The sequence below is a fragment of the Python bivittatus genome, unplaced genomic scaffold (assembly GCF_059951505.1).
Source record: "Python bivittatus isolate LINGU-HERP-01145 unplaced genomic scaffold, Pbiv_v1 ctg000370_np1212, whole genome shotgun sequence".
NCBI classification, from domain to species: Eukaryota; Metazoa; Chordata; class Lepidosauria; order Squamata; family Pythonidae; genus Python; species Python bivittatus.
In genome coordinates this window covers 2,575,292-2,601,955 of record NW_028277062.1, presented here as the reverse complement: position 1 = coordinate 2,601,955, position 26,664 = coordinate 2,575,292, and the positions used below count along the sequence as shown (strand labels likewise).

General features: G+C 52.5%; 2 protein-coding genes across 2 annotated transcripts; both read right to left on the bottom strand.

Moving 5' to 3' along the window:
* Positions 1-1,376: 1,376 nt before the first annotated feature.
* Positions 1,377-9,245, bottom strand: LOC103049781 (monocarboxylate transporter 13-like). The gene is made up of 5 exons (XM_088141988.1): positions 8,940-9,245; positions 6,692-6,908; positions 5,101-5,244; positions 3,581-4,357; positions 1,377-2,316 (listed from the first exon to the last, which is right to left on the bottom strand). Exons 1-5 carry the CDS (start codon positions 9,243-9,245, stop codon positions 2,090-2,092), a joined length of 1,671 nt encoding a protein of 556 aa, XP_087998114.1. The 3' UTR covers positions 1,377-2,089.
* Positions 9,246-13,093: 3,848 nt separating this feature from the next.
* On the bottom strand, positions 13,094-26,332 carry LOC103049536 (monocarboxylate transporter 13-like). Its single transcript, XM_088142338.1, has 5 exons — positions 25,587-26,332; positions 24,330-24,546; positions 20,246-20,389; positions 18,242-19,006; positions 13,094-15,580 (listed from the first exon to the last, which is right to left on the bottom strand). Exons 2-5 carry the CDS (start codon positions 24,538-24,540, stop codon positions 15,318-15,320), a joined length of 1,383 nt encoding a protein of 460 aa, XP_087998464.1. The 5' UTR covers positions 24,541-24,546; positions 25,587-26,332; the 3' UTR covers positions 13,094-15,317.
* Between the last annotated feature and the right edge of the window lie 332 nt (positions 26,333-26,664).

The window sequence follows — 26,664 nt, the reverse complement described above, 5'->3', positions numbered from 1 at the left end:
TCTTCATGCTTGACCCCAAAGGCAGAATGTGCAGCTGGTGGAGGAAGACGGGAGCTTTGGAGAGGTTTGACAGCCTGTGCCAACAACTTACGATGACAATTTTCAGAGAAAGGAGGGAGGAATTTAAACTCACTCACCCCACTTTCTGCCTGGTTTATTATGAGTCAATTTTTCTCCTGAACTTGGCTGATTGTTTTTCGTCTTTAATGTTCTTGATCGGCATTAGAAAGAGTCTGAGATCTTAGTTGCTTATTCGCGGCCTGAAAGTATGCTTTAGAGCAATAAAGTATAAATGTAAATAAAGCCTTTGCTGAGCTAAGGTATTTTTTCCCCGAAAGAAGAATGCTACTGCAAGATTCTTCAGAGCCCCAGGCCTCTGTTTCCCAGCTGACCGTGACAGAAAGAACCAAGCTGGTGATTTATTTATTTGTTACGTCTGTCTCCTTCCAGACCTTCCAGATTCCAGAGCTGTCTGCCATTGGGAGTTTTAAAATACATAAATAAATGCATTCAGGAGCAAAAGGCAGCATGCAGAGCCTCCCCGGTTTTCCCAACAACTCTTCCCTGAAAGGAGGTTGAATAGAACACTGATGAATAAAATCAACAAATTAAAAGAATAGAGCGATGTTTTTCAACCTTAGCAACTTTAAGGTGGGTGGACTTCAATTCCCAGAATTCCCCAGCCAGCATGCTGGCTGGGGAATTCTGGGAGTTGAAGTCCACCCACCTTAAAGTTGCCAAAGTTGAAAACTACTGGAATAGAGAAATGCATCCACTTCTTTAATTGGTTGATTTTGGTTTGCAGCTGTAATGACCTGACTTATTTGATTCATATCTCAGCTTTCCTTCAGGAGTGCAAGGCAGCATTTATGTATTTATTAAATATATATTAATTTAACTTTATAGGGCCTCCCAACTCCATGACAACTCACATATGCTCTCGGTCCTCCTCTTTTTCCCCAAACCTCAGCCTTGCAAGGTAGGCTGGCTCAGAGAGGGTGATGGGCCCAAAGTCTCCCAGAGATCGTCTGTGGCTGGGGGCAGACTCGAACCTGGAGTTTCCCGGTACCTGTCCAGCTCCTTCACCACTCCACCCCATTGTCTCTATATGTCCGACAGCTTGCAATGCATTGAGTGGGACCTGCAGGATTTGCCCCGGTCGCTGGAATTAACAAGAGAGGTCTGTGGTGGATCTAGCCACAACGCGCCGCGAGCCGAGTACAACCTGCTACGTTGCAGGGCAGGCGCAGATATTCCGGTGCGTCTTCAGCACCGAATGCGCAGCTCCCACGTCCAACGGCACAGAATTCTATGGCTTTTCTTCTGTCGACAGCAGCTTTCTCATTTAAGTATTTGAAATGGTTTTTAATGTTGCGTAATGCACGTGGAAAGACAAGCACATTCTTAGACACTGAAGCTTCAAAAACAAAACAACCCCCACCCCAAAAACCTTGTCTTCTCAAAGGAACAGCATCTCTCGATCCCAGAGTAATACTGAACATTCCTCGGTTCGCTTTACAAGTGAAATTGACCAGCCCCTTGGAAACTGACTAGGCATCAGATGGCTTGTCAGTTTCTTATTCCACTGATATTAAAAAAAAAAAAAGCATCAAACAAGTACAGGTAGTCCTCATTTAGCGACTGCCTCGTTTAGCGACCGTTCACAGTTACAACAGTGATGAAAAAGTAACTTATGACCAATCCTCGCATTTACGACCTTCGCAGGTCTGTAAAGCAAAGGAAAGCTGAAGGAAGATCTAAGCACCATTGCGGTTTCACTTAGTGACCGCTTTGCTTAATGACCGAGTTGCCGATCCCAATTGTGGTTGCAAAACGAGGACTACCTGTGACAGCAATTTAGGTCAGGGCTTCGATCACATGGTTGCGGTTGCTATCTTGATATTTTTTTTAAACCCCCCCTCCCCCCTTGCAAACACCCCTGCCTGGTGTCCTGTAAAACCAACAGAGATCTCTCCCCTGTGTCGAAGTCACAAGAACGAGTTGGACCAGCAGCAAGTATGAAGAGCTGTGGACGAGGAAGTGAGGGACGAAGAGGTTTTTCTTTTTTCTGTTTGGTTGTGGGAATGGACTAGCCCGTTTCTATCTGGTAAAGGTTTCTGCCTTGTTGGGGTAACCCTCCTGATTCCAGGGTCTTTGGGTCTTGGTGTTCAGCTGTGCCAGGCGGCTGGGTTTTGGGTGGTCTTGAGCAAGAGAAGTAGTTGGGCAACGTAAGAAGGACAAGGCTACCAGCCAAGAGGACCGCTCCAGCGGAGATGAAGGACGCGGTGAAGTTCCCCGTGATATCTCTCAGCCAACCTGAAATGCAACATATGGGGGTTAACTCTCAGGATGTAGCATAGCCAGCTTTCCCCCACGGGCCACCTCATGTCCACCCACTGAGAAGGGAAGCTCTTTGACTACAAGGCAGCTGAGTTCACTGTCATCCTTAAGCAGGTGAGGTGAAGACCTTGAAGATGCCTTCACACCACATGCAGATCTTGGTCGGTGCTCACTTTGTTTAAGGGTTGTCGGGTCATGCACTTGGTTAGTCCAGTGTTTCTCAACCTTGGCAACTTGAAGATGGGTGGACTTCAACTCCCAGAATTCCCCAACCCCCTTGCTGGCTGGGGAATTCTGGGAGTTGAAGTCCACACATCTTCAAGCTGCCAAGGTTGAGAAACACTGGGTTAGTCTATGGTTAAATCTGTGTGAGCTCAGAAAATGGGTTAGTAATGAGGTTCAGCATGTTGTATAAAGACTGCAAAAAGACAATATGGCAGACTAAAATCCAAAAATACGCACTGATTTTAGGGATCCTTTCCTCAGTAGAGGCCAGGATAATAAAGCAGACCAAAATAGCTCACATACGATCAGAAAAAAAGCCTTCCTCTCTTTTCTCCGAACTGTGGCAGGTCTTCCAGACTTTGCAAATGGGCCCTTGGGCCTGAATGTAACTCAAGCTGTAGGGTGTGGTCAAAAAAGTCAAGATGGCAGACACAACCACGTGATCCGTTTCCACCTGTTTTTATGTCTATACTCCCTGCCCTGTCGCCACGCTGAATTTTCCCCAAGTGATCCTGACCTCTTGGCTGCACTCCAAAGAAGTTTCGTAAGCTCTTACCATATTGACATGTAAATGAGAGGAGGATCCCTTAAAGGATGACTGCCTGTCGCTGAGAAGCTGCTTGCCTGGTGAATTTAACCCTTTCTGTGAGGCCTAAACTGGGCGACGCACATTAAAACAGGCAGAGCTTTCACCGTCTTGACTTTTTTTACCAAACCCTGCATACATGCCTGTGATCTATCTCTCCCCCCCCGCCCCGATTTCAAGACCAATGAGTGACATTTTGGACTTCCCCCCTGCAGGTGACTGTGCCCCTTTTCTTTCCACCATTCTTATAGAGCTGGGGTTTCCCAGTCCAAGGCCTGCACCGCTTAGCTGGCCACGTTCTTTTGTAGGGAAGGACCTTCAACTCTTCTATACCATGGCATCCATCTACGGTTTGAATGTGAACGTTTAGCTCAAAACTCAGGCACGCTGGAGGGTCTTCTCAGAAGGAGGGCAACCCCAAAACTTTACCTGAAATGGGGGTCCCCACCAGGGCCCCTGTGCTCTCCAGCATATGCATGAATCCAATGCCCGCCAGCACGTATCTGGCACCGACAATCTCCACCAGGCTGGTGAACTGCAGCGGGACCAGGGCCCCGGCAAAGAATCCGTAGCAGAGGCCGAGGGGCATCAGGGTCTCGAGGCTGTGTCCCAGGGGCACCAGGGTGAGGGCGATGCCTGTCAAGGCCATCCAAAGGGTCAAGTCGTGGACCGAACGGGAGAAGACCTGGGAATCCGCCAGCCAGCCAGCAAAGATGCGACCCGCCATGTCTGCAATGGCGGCGACCGACATGATGGAAGCCGCATCGTATTCTCTGCAGCCCACTTCCCTTGCGTAGGCCACCAAGTGGGCGTAGGGGACAAAGTACCCCATGTCCACCAGGACAAAGACCAAGACGTAGCGCAGGAAGGGTCGGTGATGCAACAGCTCCAGTGCAAAGGAGGAGGCCAGGGTCCTCGGCTCCTGGCAGAAGCCCCCCCCCTTGTCTCCAGGGGGCTTGCCTCCTTCCACAGCCAAGGGGCGCAGCACCGCACCGGATGCCAGCAAGTTCAGGGATATGCCTGCCACGATCTGGAGTGCCCCCCGCCATCCGTATAAGTCCACCAGGTACTGGAAGAACGGGGAGAAGGCCAGCGAGGAGACCCCGGCCCCCGACACGGCCAGACCCATGGCCAGTGTCCGTCGCTTCTCAAAGTAATGGGACACAGCAGCCACGGAAGGTGTGAACACGAGGGCCCATCCTAGCCCTGTCACCAGCGGGAGAGAGGGAGGAGGGAGGAAACACTTTGGTCAGACTCGGCAGGGCCTCCAATTTGATCAGACCCACAGAACCCCCCACCTGGAGACTTCCCATCTGCAATCTATGCCAGCCATCCGGCTGGTGCGGCTGCAACCTAAAAGGCCTTGAAGGATGGGGCATGTGGTCTATGCCCAGAGGGCACCAGCTTGGGAGAGGCCGGTCTATGCCCTCTGGAAACCTGAGGTCCAACTTAGGGTAGCTCCATGTTCAGGAAGCAGGAGATGGTGGCACCAGGGCCAGGCGCTCACTGGTGCCACGTGAGACCTTCTGCACCTTCAGCAAAGGCAGCGTGGGGCTTTTGGGCTTGAGAAGGTCAGCAATCTGCAGTGACCTCCTCCAGGGCTAGGTCAAATGCCCTGGGTTCCCTTCCCTTAGGACTTTGCCCTCCAACTGCCTTAAATCTCTGCTCTGGAGGGTTGTTGTTGTTGTTTTTTTAAAAAAACTTTGCCTTGGAGCTTGCTGAGAGATTCTGCTTCCCAAGAACCGATGGGTGCCTTCTCCAGCAAGGGCAAGAGCCCTCTGAGGGGCCACGTTTGCGTCTGGTGCTTGTCTAAGTCCTGAGATGTCTCGATGGCATCGGTCTGCTTGAAAAGGGTTTTCTTAGTGCAGAGGGTTTCTCCAAACGTTTCACTCTTCCTGCGCCCCTTTTCAAAGACCTGGGGGGGGGAGATGTTCACAGCAAAAACCTACCTGTAAGCAGGCCGACACTGAGGTACAGATGGATCAGGTTGGTGGAGAAGGACGCCAGGAACAGCCCCCCACTTGCCAGAAAACCACCAGCCATCACAACGGGACGTGCCCCGTAGCGGGCGCTGAGGGCGCTCCCCATCGGGCCTGGGAGAGAGCAGCGTAAAAAGCTTAGGAGACCACTCAGCCCCCTCCACCAAGTGCTCAGACACGCTTCCCAACCAGGTGCCCTCGAGAAATATGGGGAGGGATGGCAACCCCCAAGCTCCAAAGGCTTGGTTTTCCAAACCAGAGAAGAAGACCACGCCACCCTTGTTCCAGATTTGGACTGGCACTTGGCTCTCACCTGGACGCCAGGCTAATTTGGCACCACCAGGCTGGGAGTCAGCTAAATGCAGGAGGCGCGGACCACCTCCTCCTGCTCTTTGCAGCTTCAGGACCTGCTCTCAGAGACGGCCATTACCTTAATCGCCTAATGGCAGGGCCAGCTTCAACCCCGTCGCGATATGCTTTAATCACATGCAGTAGAGCTGCTTAACCTCTGATGCCAGTTTAGCGTTTGCTAGAAATTCTCGGTCCAGCAAAGCAAACTCAGGAAGACATAGCACACCAAGCTTGTACACCCAGCCCCAAAGAAGCAAACCATGTTAGGCTTAGCCTGGCAGGCTTATCAAATGTTATCCATCCTGAGGCTGACTAACTTTGCTCAAATGTCTGGGAGCCAAAATATTCTACTCCTAGAAGTGGGTGAACTAGCAATGCCTAAGGGGAAACAAAGTCCAGATATTTCACCTCATTTTGGATGCTTCCATCTAACTTTAAACAGTGCTGGAAAGAAATAGTCAAGTGTTTCCCCCCTCCCCTTCTTACAGTATAGCTAAAGGAAATCAAATTAAAGGTAGTCCTCACTTAACGACCATAACTGGGACTGGAATTTAGGTCGCTAAATGATGTGGTTGTTAAGTGAAGCATCATGATGGACCCAATTTTACGACCTTTTGTGCAGCAGTCATTAAGTGAATCACGTGGTCGTTAAGCAAATCACGCAGTTCTTAAGTGAATCACGTGGTTCCCCATTGATTTTGCTTGCCGGAAGCCAGCTGGGAAGGTTGGAAGTGGTGATCGCACGACCCCGGGACGCTGCAACTGTCATAAGTGTGAGCTGGTTGCCAAGTACCCAGATCGCGATCACGTGACTGTGGGGGTGCTGCGATGGTTGTAAGTGTGAGGACAGGTTGTAAGTCCCTTTGTTCAGCACCTTTGTAACTTTGGTCACTAAACAAATAGTTGTCAAGTGAGGACTACCTGTTCACCGTTTTAAGTTTTGCAGTGCCAGTTAGGTGCAAAAGGCTTGAAATACCTTTTCCAGCGATATTGTCTCTTTTCACACACCCAAGAGCGACTCAGATGAATGCACAAAAGCCTCTCCTGCTCCACTCTTCCCACTTTCCCTTGCCAGGGCACTCTCCAGAGCTGGATTACAACCCCCATCAGCCCCTGCCATGCTCACTGGGGGACGCTGCACCCCTCTGGTAGATCCGTGCTTGGCCAGCCTGCAAGCGCCCTTCCCTGCGGAGCAAAGCTTCTCCCTTACTTGCAAACTGCAGGACGGCGATCCCCAGGGACACCACCCAGGAGATGCTGCTGGAGGATTCTCCGAAATGGGCCAGAAACTCCACAAAGAAGACGCCGAAGGAGCGGATCACCCCGAAGACCAGGGCCGACTGCACAAAGCCTGCCAGGACGACCATCCATCCCCACCCGCCGTCCGGAGCGGCTGGAGCCGCGGGAGAAGACGTGGGCACCTGGTCCTTTCCGGAGGCAGAAGGTGGAAGGACAGAGCAGAGAAGGGGGGAAAAAAAACAGTGAAGCAGCCCGGCTGGTGTGGAAAAAGGCAGAGAGCAACAACTGAAAAAAAGAGAAACCAGGGCTACAGATGCAAAGCAATTCAAATGCCCAGATTGCACCACTTTTGCCATCACAATGGCTTGTCTCTTTTTGCTATATTTCTTTCTTTTCTTCACTTTTTGCCACCTCCACCTCCTCCTCCTCCTCCTCCTCCTCCTCTTCCTCCTCCTCCTCCTCCTCCTCCTCCTCCTCCTCCTCCTCCTCTTCTTCTTCTTCTTCTTCTTCTTCTTCTTCTTCTTCTTCTTCTTCTTCTTCTTCTTCTTCTTCTTCTTCTTCTTCTTCTTCCTCCTCCTCCTCCTCCTCCTCCTCCTCCTCCTCCTCCTCCTCCTCCTTTGTTTAGGGTTTTCCTCTGATAGGCATCGTTTCTTCTCTAAGAGTTTATTATGTGCACCTCCTGACTGGTCCAAATTGGAATGATTTTTTTTTTTTAATCCATAGAATTAAAGAGAAAGTCAGGAGGGAGCAGAAGTGCTGTACAGTTCTAAAGACAACGGCAGAAAATTCGGAATTTCTCCTCCCTGGCTGCCATGCAGACCTTTTTCTCCCCAGTTGCAGGGCAGATGTTGAGAGGGGAATATTCTTGGAGTCAGAAGCCTCACTGGGGGAATTCAGCCCACTCCCATTCTCTCAGCCCAACCTACCGTGCAGGGTTGTTGTTTCAGGCATAAAATGAAAAAGGAACCCATGACAGCTGCTCTGAGCAACTTACACAGAAGGGAGGAATAAATGAAAGAAAGAAATCCACAAACACTAGAATTTGGGGGGAGCAATCTTAAGTTCAGGGGGAACTTAAGGATCTTAACACACACACACAACTGAGATCTGCAGGAGGAGGCAATTGACTGCCATCATGCAGTCGTTGCATAAATGACAGAAGGGCACCACACCTGTCAAGACATCATTGCCCCTTCCGCAATACTCAGGAAAACGGCATAGCATCCCTTGGGGTGTTCATGGTGCCCACAGCCCAGAGGAGGTGCCAAGCCACTCGGGGCTTTAAGATTCCACCAAAAGAGTGTTTTGGTCAACTCTGGCTTCAGATAAATCCGACCCTGCGATTTCTCAATTTAGAGGCATGGAAAACCCATCCTTGAGAGCCGTCTTTCTCAATCTCAGCAACTTGAAGATGTGTGGACTTCAACTCCCAGAATTCCCCAGCCAGCCAAGTCCACACATCTTCAAGTTGCTGAGATTGAGAAAGACGGCTTCGCAGAAACAAAGACCAGTGAGAGGAGCGCCTGGGGCCATGAAGGCATCTCACCTGGACCATACTCACCTGGAGTATCTTTAAAAGAAGAAAAGCTGCAGCTTGCTGGTCTCATCTAGTCTCTGTCCCTAAGCCCCCTCCCTTGCCCTTCCCTCGCTGCTTCTGGGGACCTCCCCAGTGCCCAGATTTTGATCCCTGCGCCCCAGTCCTGGGGCACCTGCAGCTTAAATTGCAGGCGGCTTAGAATCAGCCTGTCGCTCCCTTTCAGGTTGCCCCATCTTCCTGCCCCAGGAGCCCCCCCCCGCCCCCCGCCCCCAACCAGGGCTCCTGCCTTGGAAACCGTTGCAGTGAAACTCCCCCCGGACCGTGCGCCCTACATGCTCAGCCAGGTCCGCCAGGGAGCAAGAGCTGCGACTGCTCCGGTTTCTTTAGGTCAGCGTCGGTTCGTTTTTTCCTCCCTCAGCCTTGCCCCATCTAGGCTGCACGCACGCTTTCTGATCCAGTGCATCGCGCAGATCCAGAGAACGGGGGCCATCGCTAACCGCGGGTTGTGTGAACGCGGCCAGGAGGAGGAAGAGAGTTCCCCGCCCTGCTGCATCCTCAGAAACGCCACGTGCCCGTCCCGCTCTCTGCAGGAACGACGCGTTTGCGCCTGGAGACCCTCCAGATTCAACCTCCCGCTCGGCGACGACGTTTGCTGCGGAGGGGAGCCGCGGGGGGAACCCACCATTGCACCGCGGTCCGAGGACGCCGCCGCCGCCGCCGCCGCCGCCGCCGCCGCGCGAGACCCGGCCCGCCTGTCCCGTCTCGGATGCAGGACTGAGCCGCCCCGCCCGCAGCCCGGCCGAGCCAAGCGCGGTCCCCGCCGGGCCAAAGTCTGGCTCCGCGTCCTCAAACCCTCTTCCTCGCCCAGCCAATAACGGAGCTGCTCTGCCCGTTCCCAGGGCCGGCAGGCGAGGGCTGAGGGCTTCGGGGAATGGCAGACTTGGCCCAGGCAGGCGCGGGTCCGGCGGGCAAACCTTCTTGGAAGCATTTCTGCAACGCCCGGGTGGAGCCGGAGAATTCAGGCGGGCATTCTAGGAAGTTGCTGAGCAGGGAGGGAAAAGCGCTCTGCACGTGCCCAGAGCAGGCTTCCCCACCCGGCGCTCTCTAGGAGGGAAGGAAGCGGTGAATTTCTCCGGGTGCCGGGCGGAGGGGAAGATTGGCTTGGAGCAGAGGGCATCTTTGCGGGGTTGCGAGTGCTTGCATTTAATTTGGGGGGGGGGGATTATGGGAGAAAGTATTCTGCACAATGGTGCGGAGTAGATGAGGCAACATATCACAGGCAAGGCTGAGACTATGTTACAATGGGGGGGTGGTGTTTTTTTCCTTTGATGTTTAAAAATGGCCCCAAACCTGTGTTGAAGCGTCGGGAAAGAGCATTTGCGGGCCTCCCCGCTTCAAATGGGAGGAAACCTGAGCTGCTAGTTTTCAGAGTGCGGGGACTCCGCAGGCCCGGAGCGCTGAGCTGCCAATTCTTGACTTTAAAAAACGCTGGTTGAATTCACACATTGCACTGAGCCCAAAGGGGCATTGTTTGATTGGGGGGTTGCATGTTGTGGGACTCCAACTTTTAAGGTTCTTTTGCACAAAAAGTACTTTAGGGCAGTGTTTCTCAGCCTTGGCGACTTTAAGGTGTGTGGACTTCAGCTCCCAGAATTCCCCAGCCAGCCATGCTGGCTGGGGAATTCTGGGAGTTGAAGTCCGCGCATCTTAAAGTCGCCAAGGCTGAGAAACACTGCTTTAGGGTAATGCGTGAATCTCACTGCTCCATGCTCGCTCCTTTGCCACAACCTAAAAATCCAATATCCATATTAAGAGCAATACATTTATTGGGCCAATTCAAAGGTCATCCAAAAGAATTCCTTATTTGGCCAAAAGTTACGAAACAAGTGAAGGAGGGGAGGAAGGAAACGCGATTGGATGTGGGACCGTGAAACCTGCAGAGTCAGGAGAGTTTTCATGCACGTTTTACTTCAGGACTTTCTCCTGGCAGTAAAAATACTGGTTTTGGTGCATGCTGTCGAAGGGGGGCCATTTCCAATAAAATATTTATATTTCCCTGTTGTTTGGGTTCACTGATGGCTGCATGATGTGTCTCGATTATTAAATTATTGGTATTGTGTTTTTTTCAATTATTTTTAGGTGCACTGAAACCAATTAATGGGTATTTATTTATTTATTTATTTATTTATTTATTTATTTATTTTCATTTTTGCCCTGGAAGCAAATTAAATTAATTGGCAAAAACGATAGAAGCAAAGATTGTATCTAAGTTTGCAGAGCACTAACCAGGTTTGGGTGGTTCGGGGTTCAGTATGTGGAACGTATCCTTAGCGATTTTTGCAAACCAGATGAAGCCACAAGAGCGTTTATCAGCTTGGGCATTGCACATTCTACAAACACAATAATGTTTTTTTTGGTAACCTGGATTTAGTATGTTGTCTGAGCCTAGCCAATGAAGAGCATCCTTCAACCGTCCATCTGAGGTCTGTTTTTCAGGGTTCAGCTTCGTTGTGTGAATCTAACAATATAAATTACCAGTGTTTCTCAGTCTTGAGAACGTCAGGATGTGTGGAACTTCAATTCCCAGCTGTAAAAAACACATGGACCAAGTGGGGGAGGAAGTTCCAGACCCATCCCTGAGCCCACTTCTGGGCCAAGGGACCTTTCGGGAGATCTGGACTTCGGAAATGTTGATCAGCCCTTCCTTGGTGAGTGTGGGGTTCAGCCTCAGCCACTTGAAGATGTGTGGACTTCAACTCCCAGAATTCCCCAGCCAGCATGCTGGCTGGGGAATTCTGGGAATTGAAGTCCACATGTCTTTAAGTTGCCAAGGTTGAGAAACACTGTATTAGCAAAACAGTATTATAAGGTTGCTTCATTATCCTTTCAGTTAAAAACAATGAAATTAAGGCTAGAATGTTTTTTGGGCTGAAAGACAAAGTAAAAATATTCCAGGGAGAGAAATACAATATTCTGTGACCGGTGGAAATCAGAGAGATGTTGATCCCATTGCTAATGTCGCCCAGAGTTTCTCCTGAAGAGGACCCCCTTTTTCATGCCATCCTCCCCATTGACTTCTGGGGTGCCCCGACCAGGCAAAATGTCCATTTCAAGTGGACCATCTTGGCATCTCCCGCACTTGAGGGCCCAAGAAGCAGCTGTCTGCAGAACTCAGCTGAGCCCTCTTCACTTTCTCTTTAAAAACGCAGAGCGAGAGGCCGGAGGGAGGATGGATTTAGGGCAGGGAGATTTATTCCCGTTTGGGATGACTGTAATGTTCGACCAAGAAATCTCAACTCGCACAGCTTTCCTGAGAAGTGTGGGGGGGGGGGGGAATGGGAAAATGTCCTTGCAATGGGATTGGCTTCCCAGTGCAAGTGAAATAAGCCATGAAAAATAACATAAAAATAATCCTCCCCAAAGACCAGAAGACTCCCCACCCAGGAGTCAAGTGCCCCAAAAGAAAAAGAAAAAGGGAATAAAAGAGAATTTCAGAGCATGAGTCTTTGAGGGCTGCTCAAAGTTCAGTGGAAGTTGTCCCCAGTCGAGGTTGCTGTGACTTGGTCCCCTCCGTGTAGGTTGGATTCAAGCCCTTGCCCCCGGGCCATTCAGCTTGTGGATGATGGGACTGTAGTAGGCTCCAGGGTTTTCATTACAGTAGGGATCAGGGCCGTAAAATGCCTTGTGCTTGGCTCGGGGCTTAAAAACCAAGCCAGGTCAGTTTCTCTGGCGCACACAGACCCTTTTTCCACTGTGAACTTTCCCTTTTGCGCTCCAAAGGGCAGAAGGGCCCTCGGCCAATGCCTGGGGGGGGGGGCAAAGGAATTAAGGGCCAGCTGGAAGCAAAGTCCGGCCTGCAGATGCCCTACCACCCCCTTGACGTCTCTTGTCAAGCGGCAGGGCCCCTCCTTGGCCGAAGGTCTCTGGAGAGCTTGCAAGAGGACCTGGCGGTCGAAGCCTCCCATCCTGCTGTCCCACACCAGAAACCCAGCCCAGCAAGGCGGATGGGTGAAAAGGAGAGCCTCTGAGAACATGCAGATTACAACGCTCAGCCTAGAACTAGTCGAACCCTCGACTGCTAAAGGCAAGCTTTTCCCATGGCAGCAAGTCCAGTGTCGTGAATTCAGCACTGGGGTGTAGTTGGGTGGCATGGCACCGCCAGGCACATCCAAAATTGGCACATCCAAAGGTTTAGGGCCACCTGCAAGGCCTTTCCACCCCTTGCCATCAGACGAACATTTTTGCTATGGCAGAGGTGTTGGGGAGGGGGTCAAAAAAGTAAAGCTGGTGGTCGCAACCATGAAATCCAAGTCACCTCTTTATGACTGTCACCATGCCCCATCTTTTCTGAAATATACTTTTCTGAAATATTATTTTATTGCCACTTGTACGCCACCCCCAACCATCCAGACAGACCTGTTTGGCTTCAACCCTACATTAAATGGGGCAAGAGTGCAAACGCTGGAGCCGCACCAGGCTCTTGTGTCAGCAGGGAGTGAAAGCCCCCCAAGTAACCCCATTGCAGGGGATGCAGACAAGGGCCCCGATGTTGGGAGGGGGCGGGAGGCAGGATCTTTATTATTATTTTATCCCACTTTTTTTATATATAAGTCAAGGTGGCGAACATAGCTAATACTCCTGCCTCCTACTTTCCCCACCACAACAACCCTGTGAGGTGGGTTGGGCTGAGAGAGAGGGGCAGGCTAAAGGAGACCTAGAACTCACTGTCTCCTGGTTTCTAGGCCAGCACCTTAACCACGACACCAGACTGGCTCCATGGGCTACTTGCAAAAATAATAATAATAATACCACCCGTAGAGGAAATGCATATTTAAAATTGGTTATTTGCAGCAGGTTGTACAGCTTTCACAATACAGAAACAATAAAAGTCCTTCAACGAGGAAGAGGAAGAGGAAGGAGGAGAATATAGCAACTTTTCCCCCTCAGACTGATATAACTGATAACACTGACATCTGTGCAAAAATTGTAATTTTTGAGTGTCCCAAATACCATATAATTACAAAATTGAAAAATTTGTTGAAATAAGGATTTGGGGTATGGGGAAATGAGGATTTTGAGGATGGGATTTTCACATATACGTTGATCACCACCTAGAACACAACACCCCAGAGAGAATGATCATTGAAAAGAGAAGAGTAATTTTGGTAGATGCAGCAACGCCCAGGCACGGCAGAATCGAGGAAAAAGAATTGGAAAAACATTCAGAATAAAAAGATCAAAATGGGTTGAAAGTCACCCCTTTAGTTATTGGTTTTTTAGATGAAATAACAGATTTTTTTTTTACAAAAATTAAATATTACAACTATATTAATTGTGGTTTTGAAAAAAAAAAAAATCTTACTGAGCACGATAACTAAGGTTACCTGGATAATTCCCAGGTTCCTGCATGGAACTTGAATTTCTACAAAATTTCTACAGTCAAAGAAGGGGTTTTCTTAGGTTGTTCTTTGAACTGTGTTACTCCTTGATGAATAAAACATAATTCTGCCCCCCTAGCCTTACGTAGCAACTTCAATCCCAACCAACTCTAAAATTACAGCCTCCCTCATCATCTGTCATTATATTCTGAGAGCTCTAAAAAATGGTTAAATAAAGACATCCAAGCATCCTCTCCCAAAATGATGTTTATCCTAAATTCACCCATACACGCTGCATATAAAGACTAAACGGTACGTTTTCTTTACAGCTTCACCCATCCCACGTCAGACTACATCACACATCGCCCCCAGCCAGCATGGCCGAGTGGTAGGGCTGGGAGTGATGGGAGAGGTAATCCAACATGCCCAGATTGCCCCCTGCTGGGCACTGATAGGTGGCACTTGGAGCTGAACGTTTCTTTCTCTTTGCTAAGACTTGGCACAGGATCGATGCCTTGATCCGCTGTTGAGGCAAGTGATGAGTGGGGGGGGGACAGGGGGCCCCTCAGGGCCACCTGGAGGATGCACGGGAGAAGGGGTGCATTTTGCAAAAGCCTGCAACTGGAGAGGGAGACCCTTCCCACCCCCAGGGGTTTGCATAGGCAGGTGACTCTTCCAATACCTGAGCGGAGGCTGTTCCCCCAGATGCACAACCCCCCCCGGCGGGCTTCCGAGAGACCACCCGCAGCAGAGGACCCATCAATCGGGCAGGAGGGAGGAACCATCCGGGAGGAGGGGAGCCTTGGCACAAGAGAAAAATGTGCAGGGAGAGGGGCAAAAAAGTCACGATGGCGGCCCAGCCAGGGCTTTGATCATAGGGCAGGGCTGCCATCTTGACTTTTGATCCTCTGCAGACACCCCATGGCAAGGAGGGCATCTAAGAACCTCTCACAGACACCAAGGAGGGAATTTGTGCTGGGCAGCTATTGGGGGTAAGGGGGGGCGTTAGGCAAGAAACCCCCTGTGGGGCAGCTTGCACCCAAACAGGGAGCGTCCCCGACCCCGAGGTGGCTGAGGCCGTTTCGGCTGAGAGATTCTGCCGGCTGGGGTGTCCAACGCTGGCGTTTGAGCCCACCCAGTGCCAGGGGCTGAGTCCGCGATTGGCCAAGGAGGGTGGGTCCTCTGGCTGCGCTCTGCAGCCCCACCCCAAGGCCCACAGGGCAGCCCCCACGCGGGGCCAAGCTGCTGAGCGGAAACCCCTTCGAAATGGGACTTGTCCTTTCCTCTTCTGCCCATGGAGCGGGGCCTCCAAGAGGAAGCCGGCAGCGAGGCAAGGGGCGCCCCACTCCAGGGCTGTGGAGAAGGGGCCAGGGAGTCCTCTGGGCCTGGCACCACGAGGGCCGAAGGGAGGCCGCGGCTTCCCCATCCGAGGTTCGATCTTCCTAAAAACCAGCTCCTTGGCCCACCGAGGAAAAAGACTGTTCGTTTAAGGCACTGGCAGGTAAATCAGTAGTAAGACATGACCTCACCTAGCTGCAATGAGTAACTTTCTCACACACACAAACACTCACTCACTCACTCACACACACACACACACACACACACCCATCTGATCTGGCCCAGAGCCCTCCTCCCTGCCCCCAGCTCTGGAGCCGCATCCACCTTTGGACCCCTGCAGGCTCTCAGCTCTTCAAGGGGGTCTGCTGTGCCACCGGCCCCACCTTGCAGGAGGGGCACTTTTCGGGAGAGAGGGGTGCAGGGGCCACCGAGGTCAACCGGCCACCATCTCCGGCCTCCCCACCGACCCGGGCGTCCTGCCCAGCCGGCCAGGCCAGGCAGCTGGAGAAGTTGGGCACCGTCATCAGGAGAAGGCTGCCGGCCAAGAGGAAGGAGCCGGCAGCTAGGAAGGACGCCGCGTAGTTGCCCGTCAGGTCTCTCAGGGCGCCTGAAAGAAAACAGCCAAAGGTGAGCCGGAGCCAGCCGGGCCTCGGGTGAACGGTGTGCGGCTCAGTCGCCAGCAGCAGTCGCCCTGTGCATCAGTGGACTCAGAAAACAGGCCACCAAAAAGAGACAAATCGCAGAGGATAAAACCATGGAGGACCCAGAGGAAGACCTCTTTCTCCCTTTCTCCCAAGACTGGGCCAGGGCACAGTTCTGCTAATGCCTGTATAGAAACCGAGGGCCCGCTGGCAACTGGAGCGCCACGGGCAGGTCTGGCGGCTGCTGCAAACCAGGGGTAACAGAGCCGGAAAAAGTGCAGAAGAGGACAAGCGAAGGGACCAGGGGCTCCAACACCTTCTTGCAAGAACATCTGGGACAGCTTAGCACAAGAGGGGAGACCTGGTGCAGCTGTGTAGTTTCCTGCCCAGCCTGGAGAAAGCAGACAGGGAGAAGCTATTCTCCCTCTCGATATGGGGACCAGTGGTCATCCAGTGAAGGTGGTTGGAAGGAGATTTAGAAAGACAAAAGACTCATCTTCACCCAGTGCATAAATAACCTGTGGAATTCACTGCCACAGGATGCAGAGATGGCCACCAATTTCGATGGAATTCAGAAGGGACTGGAAATACTCCTGGAGGACAGGTCTACCTTATGGGCCTTGAAGACTCCATGTTACCTCTGGATGGAGGGCAGACACGCAAGCAAAATACGTTCAGGCATGCCATTGATTGATTGATTGATTATTTGTGTGCTATAATTACTTCCGAAAGGCCTTCCTGAAGAGCCATGTTCTCACCTCCTTCCTGAAGGCTGGGGGGGGGGGGCATCCTTCCTTCTGGGAGCAACCAGTTCCACAGGAGGACAGCTGCAGTGGACAGGCCACCTTCCATTGTACTTCCTGGTAGGGGTGGACCCTTGGCCCTGAGCCATATAGAGCTTCGTAGGCAGGGACCACCACCTTGAACTACACTCAGAAACTTACTGGTAACCAGTGCACCTCCTACAGCAGAGGTATAATGTGGCAGAATCATGAGTGACCATTGAACATGCGTGCTGCTGCATTATGGACCAGCTTAAGCTTTTGTGTGGTCTTCAGACTCAGCTTCGTGTAGAATGATTTACGGTAATCTATTCTAGAGGTGCCAAGGGTAGCGAGTGACTATCTTCAGTGCGCCCTGTTCCAGGTAAGCTTGCAACTGTTGCCCCAACCACAGCTGTGCAAAAGGTCTCCTGGATATGGTCTCCACCTGGTCTCAGAGGAGGCTGGAGTCCAGGAGGACCCCCAGAATGCGAGACTGCTCTTGGGGGACAAAGATAGTGCAGTTGGCATCTAAATCAACAGCCACTTCATCTTGTCTGGATTAAATTTGAGGCTCTTTTTTCCCCACCTAGATCTTGATAGCCTCCAGACAGCAAGTCATGACTTCCACCCCAACTGGGTATCATCTGCACATTGATCATACTTCACCCCAAACTGACAAATGATCTCTCCCAGGGTTTCCTCTGCTCCCCACTCCCCAACCACCATCTGGACCCACCTACTCTGGCAGGAGCAGAACCACGGCCACCCTGAGCCACCAAATCCCAACCCTTGTAGGTGGTCCAGAAAGCTACTGTGGTCAACAGTACTGAAAGCTGCTGAGATCTAGGAGGACAAGGATGGTCACGCCACCTCTACCCAAGTCCCGCCACACGTCATCCACGAGTGACCAATGCAGTTTCCATCCCACGCCTGGTCTGAATCCAGGCTGTCAGAAGTCCAAATCGGCCATACTCTGCAGAGCCCTCTCCAATGCAGTGCCATCATTTCCTCAGATACTGTCCCAAAACAGGACAGGTTGGAGATGGGACAACAGCTGGCACTGAGCAAGTGAACCAGTTCCTCTTTAAGAAATGTGGGTGTCTCTCCTTGCCTCAAGGAAGCACTGACTACACCCCAGGTCCAACTCCCAGTCCTCTCCTTGGCTGCTTATATCAGCCAAGCAGGGCAAGGATCCAACGAGCAAGCAGCAGAGCCAAGATCACCAAGGCCTCTGCCCACTTCCTCAGGATCCACAGGCTCATAAACCTCCCAGATGAGTCCACAAGATGTCACCTCTGGCCTCTCAGAAGATCCTCCCCCTCCAGTTTCCAACTTGGCGTGGATGTGAATGATTTTGCCCACCAAATGCTCAGCCAGATGATCACAACTCACGCTGACTGGATCTTCCGGACCATCCTTCTCCCTGTATAGCGGGCCAGCTTTCTGTGAACCCAAGGGTGGAGAAGTGCTTTCCCACCTGCGTGATACAGAACAGGCTTGGACCTGGGCCCTTACTCCTGCCTGCTTGGACAGGCTTCTTGCTTGCTGCAGGCGACGCTCTAGATGTCTCTTCACCCGCTTCATTTCCTGGAGCTCCTCAGCTCACTGAGGCGCTACATGGGGTCAGCAGGTGGGGATAAGTGCTCAGGGGCAATCCTATGGAGGATCCTAACCCTCTCCATATCCCAGAGGTCAACAAGGCACCCAATAGATCACTGGGGAACTCCCCAAGCACCGCCAGAAAACCTACAAGATTCACCAGACAACTCAACACCCATCTGGTTGTGTTTGCTTCCTCCTCAGCCCTGGATAACTGTCAGGCCGGGGGGAGCCAGAAGAACGAGCTCTGAATGTGCCACCCACCTGACAGGGGGGACCCCAAGAGTCCCCCAATGCTCTCTATCATCTGCAGCAGCCCCATGGAACTGAAGATGTTTTCGATGCCCACGATCTCAGGAACGATGGAGAAGACCACAGGTGTCAGGGCTCCAGAGAAGAATCCGTAGCCAAGGCTAATGGCCACGAGGATGGGGTAGGTGCGGCCCCAGGGGATCAGCAGCAAGGAGATGCCCGTCAGAAAGGTCCACGCCACCAGGATGTGGATCAGCTGAGCTGACCTGCAGCTGCCCAGCCAGCCAGAGAAGAGGCGACCGCAGAGGTCCGCCACTGCCGCCAGAGACATCAGAAAGGCCGCCTGGTACTCATCGAACTCCAGCTCTCTTGCCCGGGCCACCAAATGGACATAGGGGATAAAATAGCCCGTATTGACCAGCGTGATGGCCAAGACAAACCGCATGAAAGGGCAGTGGGACAGAAGCTGCAGCCCAAAGAGAGCGGAGACCGTCTTCCGGCACGGCCCCGCCAGCCTTCCGCCGGACAGGTCCTCCTTCAGGGTCAGGGGCCGGATCAGGGCGCCGCAGACTACGAGGTTGAACGACATGCCTGCCACAATCATCAGGGCCCCCCTCCAGCCATAGGTGTCGACCAGGAATTGGAAGAGAGGGGAGAAGGCAAAGGAGGAGAGTCCCACACCAGTTAGGGCCAAACTGGTAGCCAGGGTCCGGTGCTTCTTGAAGTAGCGAGCCACAGAAGCCATGGAAGGCGTGAAGACCAAGGCCCAGCCGAACCCTGCAACAAAAGAAAAGGCTCCCTCCAGCTTCCCTGCCGAGCAGCCACCTTTCCTGAAAGACAGAGATCTTCTACAGCTTATTCCAAGACGGCAGCAGCCACAACCAGCAGGACCGTTCTCTTCTTGCTGGCAGCCATCTTGGAACAAAAAGTAACTTTGCCTTTGACTTACAGGTAGTCCTCATTTAACAACCACAATTGGGACCAGAATTTAGGTCGCTAAGCGATGCGATTGTTACGCAAGGCATCATGTGACCGCACCTGATTTTACGACATTTTTGTGGTGGTCGTTAAGCAAATCATGCAGTTGTTAAGTGAATCACGGGGTTCCCCATTGATTTTGCTTGCTGGAAGCTGGCTGGGAAGGTCGCAAATGGTGATCCCGGGACGCAGCAACGATTGTAACTTTGGGAGCCGGACATAAGTCCCTTTTTTTTAGCACTGTTGTAACTTTGAAGAGTTGCTAAACGAACTGTCGTTAAGCAAGGACTACCTCTATCTGCTTGCTCATGGGATTTATAGCTGTCACAATCAAGTTGGCAACAAATAGATATGGCAACGTAATTAAAATGTCTGCAGGAAAGCATAAAAATAAGCAAAACTCCCAAAAATTTGGAAGCAAAAACCCAGTAACACTCTCGGACTGCATCTTTCCACTGGAATTGGCCTGGAATCAGGAGCCGCAGCCAATTATCCCCCATTCGGGGAAGTTGGGAGGGGCAAAACCTGGAGGGGCTGCTTTTCTGCCATCGGGAAGCCCGACCGGTGCCAATTCTGGTTGCTTTCTGGAAGCAGCTGAAAACAGCTTTTCCCGGCGGTTGTGTGTGGGCCAGATGCTGTTCGGGGTGCGTTTCTGTGCTTTTGAATGTTATTACTATGGAGGTTTTGTTCTCGGCTGGAACCTCTTGGGAGCCCACCTAGGATTGCAGCGGGATATAAATTTGATGAATGAATAAATAAGTAATAACATTCAGCCGCTCAGCAGTGTCATCTCAGACGCCGTAGGCCAGCGTTTCTCAACCTCGGCACCTTTCAGATGGGTAGGCTCCTTCCTTGCTGGCTGGGGAATTCTGGGAGTTGAAGTCCACATGTCTTAAGTTGCCGAGGCTGAGAAACGCTGCTCTGGACTTAAAGGGGCTGGCTTGCAAGAGATGGGGGTTTTAGAAGTAGGTAATTTCAGGGCAAGGTTTGGGCAGGTCGCTGGGCTAGGGAGCGATTGTGGGATTTCCAGTAACGTACCTGAAAGAAGCCCAATGCTGAGATATAAATGCACCAGACGGGTGGCAAACGATGCCAACAGAAGCCCCAGGGCTGAGAAACACCCACCAGCCATGATAACGGGCCGAGCCCCATAGCAGGAGCTCAGGGCACTTCCTACTGGACCTGCAAGGAACGACAGACCCCAGTTACTCCAGCCCTGTTGCGTGGAACACCCTCCGCTTCCCGGTGCCAAAGCTGCCCTTGGCTCTTTACAGCCATGGGGATTCTCCGGCCAGGGCATGTGCCCGTCGGGCCTTTCCTTTGGAGCCGCCACAGGCCAAGACACAAGTTCCGTCCAGAGAAGCTGTGCCCTTGTCACCCATTCCCACGCTACCAAAGTTGGAATGCTTATGCTTATCCCGTAGCATCCCTGACCCAAAGGGAGGATGACTCTGGTTGGCTGTTTATAGCACCCGCAGGTCAGTGTTTCTCAGTCTCAACAACTTTCAGGGAAGTGAATTCTGGGAGTTGAAGTCCATCCACCTTAAAGTCACGGGACTGAGAAACAGTGCCTGGCTGGGAATTCTGGGAATGGAGATCCACCCACCTTAAAGTCACGGGACTGAGAAACAGTGCCTGGCTGGGAATTCTGGGAGTGGAGATCCACCCACCTTAAAGTCAGGAGACTGAGAAACACAGACTGGCTGGGAATTCTGGGAGTGGAGATCCACCCACCTTAAAGTCATGAGACTGAGAAACAGTGCCTGGCTGGGAATTCTGGGAGTTGAGGTCCACCCACCTTAAAGTCAGGAGACTGAGAAACACAGACTGGCTGGGAATTCTGGGAGTTGAGGTCCACCCACCTTAAAGTCAGGAGACTGAGAAACACAGACTGGCTGGGAATTCTGGGAGTTGAGGTCCACCCACCTTAAAGTCAGGAGACTGAGAAACACGGACTGGCTGGGAATTCTGGGAGTTGAGGTCCACCCACCTTAAAGTCAGGAGACTGAGAAACACAGACTGGCTGGGAATTCTGGGAGTTGAGGTCCACCCACCTTAAAGTCAGGAGACTGAGAAACACAGACTGGCTGGGAATTCTGGGAGTTGAGGTCCACCCACCTTAAAGTCAGGAGACTGAGAAACACGGACTGGCTGGGAATTCTGGGAGTGGAGATCCACCCACCTTAAAGTCATGAGACCAAGAAACAGTGCCTGGCTGGGAATTCTGGGAATGGAGATCCACCCACCTTAAAGTCAGGAGACTGAGAAACAGTGCCTGGCTGGGAATTCAGGAAGTTGAGGTCTACCCACCTTAAAGTCATGAGACTGAGAAACACAGACTGGCTGGGAATTCTGGGAGTGGAGATCCACCCACCTTAAAGTCATGAGACCAAGAAACAGTGCCTGGCTGGGAATTCTGGGAGTGGAGATCCACCCACCTTAAAGTCATGAGACCAAGAAACAGTGCCTGGCTGGGAATTCTGGGAATGGAGATCCACCCACCTTAAAGTCATGAGACCAAGAAACAGTGCCTGGCTGGGAATTCTGGGAGTTGAGGTCCACCCACCTTAAAGTCATGAGACCAAGAAACAGTGCCTGGCTGGGAATTCTGGGAGTGGAGATCCACCCACCTTAAAGTCATGAGACCAAGAAACAGTGCCTGGCTGGGAATTCTGGGAATGGAGATCCACCCACCTTAAAGTCAGGAGACTGAGAAACACAGACTGGCTGGGAATTCTGGGAGTGGAGATCCACCCACCTTAAAGTCATGAGACCAAGAAACAGTGCCTGGCTGGGAATTCTGGGAGTGGAGATCCACCCACCTTAAAGTCATGAGACCAAGAAACAGTGCCTGGCTGGGAATTCTGGGAATGGAGATCCACCCACCTTAAAGTCATGAGACCAAGAAACAGTGCCTGGCTGGGAATTCTGGGAGTTGAGGTCCACCCACCTTAAAGTCAGGAGACTGAGAAACACAGACTGGCTGGGAATTCTGGGAGTGGAGATCCACCCACCTTAAAGTCATGAGACTGAGAAACAGTGCCTGGCTGGGAATTCTGGGAATGGAGATCCACCCACCTTAAAGTCATGAGACTGAGAAACACAGACTGGCTGGGAATTCTGGGAGTGGAGATCCACCCACCTTAAAGTCATGAGACCGAGAAACAGTGCCTGGCTGGGAATTCTGGGAGTTGAGGTCCACCCACCTTAAAGTCAGGAGACTGAGAAACACAGACTGGCTGGGAATTCTGGGAGTGGAGATCCACCCACCTTAAAGTCATGAGACTGAGAAACAGTGCCTGGCTGGGAATTCTGGGAATGGAGATCCACCCACCTTAAAGTCATGAGACTGAGAAACACAGACTGGCTGGGAATTCTGGGAGTGGAGATCCACCCACCTTAAAGTCATGAGACCGAGAAACAGTGCCTGGCTGGGAATTCTGGGAGTTGAGGTCCACCCACCTTAAAGTCAGGAGACTGAGAAACACAGACTGGCTGGGAATTCTGGGAGTTGAGGTCCACCCACCTTAAAGTCAGGAGACTGAGAAACACAGACTGGCTGGGAATTCTGGGAGTGGAGATCCACCCACCTTAAAGTCATGAGACTGAGAAACAGTGCCTGGCTGGGAATTCTGGGAATGGAGATCCACCCACCTTAAAGTCATGAGACTGAGAAACAGTGCCTGGCTGGGAATTCTGGGAGTTGAGGTCCACCCACCTTAAAGTCAGGAGACTGAGAAACAGTGCCTGGCTGGGAATTCTGGGAGTTGAGGTCCACCCACCTTAAAGTCAGGAGACCGAGAAACAGTGCCTGGCTGGGAATTCTGGGAGTTGAGGTCCACCCACCTTAAAGTCAGGAGACTGAGAAACACAGACTGGCTGGGAATTCTGGGAATGGAGATCCACCCACCTTAAAGTCATGAGACTGAGAAACACAGACTGGCTGGGAATTCTGGGAGTGGAGATCCACCCACCTTAAAGTCATGAGACCGAGAAACAGTGCCTGGCTGGGAATTCTGGGAGTTGAGGTCCACCCACCTTAAAGTCAGGAGACTGAGAAACACAGACTGGCTGGGAATTCTGGGAGTGGAGATCCACCCACCTTAAAGTCATGAGACTGAGAAACAGTGCCTGGCTGGGAATTCTGGGAGTTGAGGTCCACCCACCTTAAAGTCAGGAGACTGAGAAACAGTGCCTGGCTGGGAATTCTGGGAGTTGAGGTCCACCCACCTTAAAGTCAGGAGACTGAGAAACACAGACTGGCTGGGAATTCTGGGAGTGGAGATCCACCCACCTTAAAGTCATGAGACTGAGAAACAGTGCCTGGCTGGGAATTCTGGGAATGGAGATCCACCCACCTTAAAGTCATGAGACTGAGAAACACAGACTGGCTGGGAATTCTGGGAGTGGAGATCCACCCACCTTAAAGTCATGAGACCGAGAAACAGTGCCTGGCTGGGAATTCTGGGAGTTGAGGTCCACCCACCTTAAAGTCAGGAGACTGAGAAACACAGACTGGCTGGGAATTCTGGGAGTGGAGATCCACCCACCTTAAAGTCATGAGACTGAGAAACAGTGCCTGGCTGGGAATTCTGGGAGTTGAGGTCCACCCACCTTAAAGTCAGGAGACTGAGAAACAGTGCCTGGCTGGGAATTCTGGGAGTTGAGGTCCACCCACCTTAAAGTCAGGAGACTGAGAAACAGTGCCTGGCTGGGAATTCTGGGAGTTGAGGTCCACCCACCTTAAAGTCAGGAGACTGAGAAACAGTGCCTGGCTGGGAATTCTGGGAGTTGAGGTCCACCCACCTTAAAGTCAGGAGACTGAGAAACAGTGCCTGGCTGGGAATTCTGGGAGCTGAAATCCACCCACCTTAAAGTCATGAGACTGAGAAACACAGACTGGCTGGGAATTCTGGGAGTGGAGATCCACCCACCTTAAAGTCACGGGACTGAGAAACACGGACTGGCTGGGAATTCTGGGAGTTGAGGTCCATCCACCTTAAAGTCACTGAGAAACACTGTCCTGCAGGATAACAGCTGTTCGTTGGGGTTTAATAAACGGCCCCTCCCACCCCAGGGCCCTCTGCTTCCTGCCCCCCAGCGCTCACCCTTCGTGACTCACTGGCAAACTGCTGCACCGCGATCCCGATGGACGTGATCCAAGAGACCCGTCCCGACAACTCCTCGAAGTGCACCACGAACTCAAAGAAGAAGACGCCGAAGGAGCGGATGACGCCGAAGACCAGGGCGGACTGCAGGAAGGCCGCCAGCACCACTGCCCACCCCCAGCCTCCGTCGGGGGGGGCAGGGCCCACGGCTCTCCAGACCAGCATGGATCCCTGGGGGCAGGGAGGAGAGGAAGGGGAGGGCGGAAAGTTGCATGGGCACCACACGCTGGGTGGGCGTCGTTTGAACCTTGCTGGTGGCTGCGCGTTGTTCAAGTCTAGTGCTTTTAGTTACTTGCAGAAGGTGGTCAAAAAAGTCAAAATGGCAGCCGCCATGGGGCAATCAGTGCCATGTGTTTTTCACGTGGGTCATGAAATGGGCAGAGCATTGATCACACCATTGGGGGCGCCATTTTGACTTTCTTGACCATACCCTGCGGACAGCCCTGGTCACTTGGTGGCTCCCGGTGTTGTTGGGGAACCAAAGTGAGCACGTGTGAACGCAATCTGACACTCGCTAAGGTTTTCCAACCCTGCTCAGTAACCCTCTTCCGTAAAATTTAACATTTGGGGGCCACTGGGCATTAGCCCCAACCTCTGGGCTCCCCCCAGGAGAGAACAGAAATGGACCAGGAAGAGGCACTGGGTCTGGGACACTCCAAGGCCAGTGTCCGGCATCTGAAAAAGCAAGGGGGCCTCTGAGGATGTGCAAAGTTCTCTTCCCTCGGCTGCAATTGGTCAGCCTCTCCCCCCATCAACACGGCAGGCCCTTCTCGCCCCTGGGATTTCTCACTCTCCCGCCCCTGGCCAGTCCTTCTCGGGCTCCCCCCCAGTGCCCTCCCCAGGGAGGATTCCAGGAAGCTGCGATCTGCTTTCCTGCCTTCTGCAAGCAGGTTATTATTTTATTGCATTTATTCAATTTATACAGCCGCCCACCTCAGACCAGGGACTCTGGTTTGGGGGGGGCGGGGGGGCAAGAAATCAGAAGGGAATTGGGTTCTTTCAGGCTGTACGGCGATCCAGAGGGAAAGCACGGAGGACCTTTGGGATTACGGGGGCCGAGGACGCCCCCTCCCTGAGCATCCCCAGAGGCAAGGCGATACTCCCCCCGCGAAAGGGAGCGCATCCCCCCTCCGCCCGGACCGAGCAGATGAAGCATCCGACAGGCTTGCGCCCATTTGATGCCCAACAGCTTTGCCCCCCCCTTTTCTTACCGGGAACGGTGGGCGGGGGGGCACCAAGCTCGCGCCCCCCCTGCAGCAACAGCGAGTGAGGAAGCGGCTACAAGGTTGCAGGACTCCAAGGGGCGGGGCCTGCGGCGATAAGCCACGCCCCCTCCGTCTAGTTCATCGCGTTCCAAGAATCGCTTGGTGGGAGGCGGTCAAGCCGGCGCAGCCGCACTGGCGGCGGGCAAGGACGGGGGTCGCGCGGGGGAACCGGAGAAGATGCGGAAGGTTGCGGCGGGAGGACAGGTGTCTCTGCGCCGGCTCCCCTGCCTGCGCCCTGGGAACGCGCTGCGGCCTCCTCCCCACCTCCAGCGGGGCCCACGGAGCCGCCAGCCCCGGCCGGCTGACTCGCTGAAATGGACCGTTAGGCGTTTGGGAAGTGCAGCAAACCTCCAGCTGCGAGGCAGTCTACCTGAGTGCCGGTGCATGAAGAGAGGGAATGGAATGCCTGCGAGGGGGATGCTGGATGCGAGGGGGCCAGGGCTGGAGAGGCAGGAGAAGCGCCCCGCGCTCGGCCGCTCTTAATCCGCCTCCCTTCGAATAGGACCGCCTTCCATCCTTCTTCTCTCCCCTCTCCTGCTGCTTGGCCTTCGGCTTTTCCGGATGATGGATGCTGTAGTCCGGAGAATCTTCGCCGTTGGGAACCTGCTTTCTTACTGCCCCTCCCAGGAAAAGAAGTTAGGTTGTGTAATTGCACTAGCCTCTGAAGGCGTGCAAAAGTCACTCCGGAAATGAGATTGATTGTTGGGGCACAGCTGCCTTAGCCCGTGGCTGCAAAAAGCCAGGCCGGGCCCACTTTTTTGCCGATTTTATTCAAAAGCAGAAGCAAAGGGTTGTCGTTGAGATGAATGGGAGGGGGGCGTAGATCCCCTTGGCGGCCACCTTGAGCTCCTGGGGAAACAGCACATTTCCGCTGAGCATCTTCTGTCGTTTTGGTCTCGCCTGGTATGGGGGGAAAAAAACCAGGGGAAGCCACATTCACTGGTCCCTTCTGCAGGCTTGCAAATTGTCCTGATCATTTGAACCCCTTTCTTCTTACACAAACTACAATAGCAACAGTAATAAG

Coding starts and splice junctions, on each gene's coding strand:
- LOC103049781 (XM_088141988.1), bottom strand. CDS start 9,245: ATGCTTCCAAGAAGGTTTGCCCGCCGGACCCGCGCCTGCCTGGGCCAA. Junction 6,909..8,939: donor CCTCGGACCGCGGTGCAATG/GTGGGTTCCCCC, acceptor GCCTCCGGAAAG/GACCAGGTGCCCACGTCTTC. Junction 4,358..5,100: donor CAGTGTCGGCCTGCTTACAG/GTAGGTTTTTGC, acceptor CGCTGGTGACAG/GGCTAGGATGGGCCCTCGTG.
- LOC103049536 (XM_088142338.1), bottom strand. CDS start 24,540: ATGCTGGTCTGGAGAGCCGTGGGCCCTGCCCCCCCCGACGGAGGCTGG. Junction 20,390..24,329: donor CGCGGTGCAGCAGTTTGCCA/GTGAGTCACGAA, acceptor CGTTCCTTGCAG/GTCCAGTAGGAAGTGCCCTG. Junction 15,581..18,241: donor CTTGGGGTCCCCCCTGTCAG/GTGGGTGGCACA, acceptor GTTTTCTTTCAG/GCGCCCTGAGAGACCTGACG.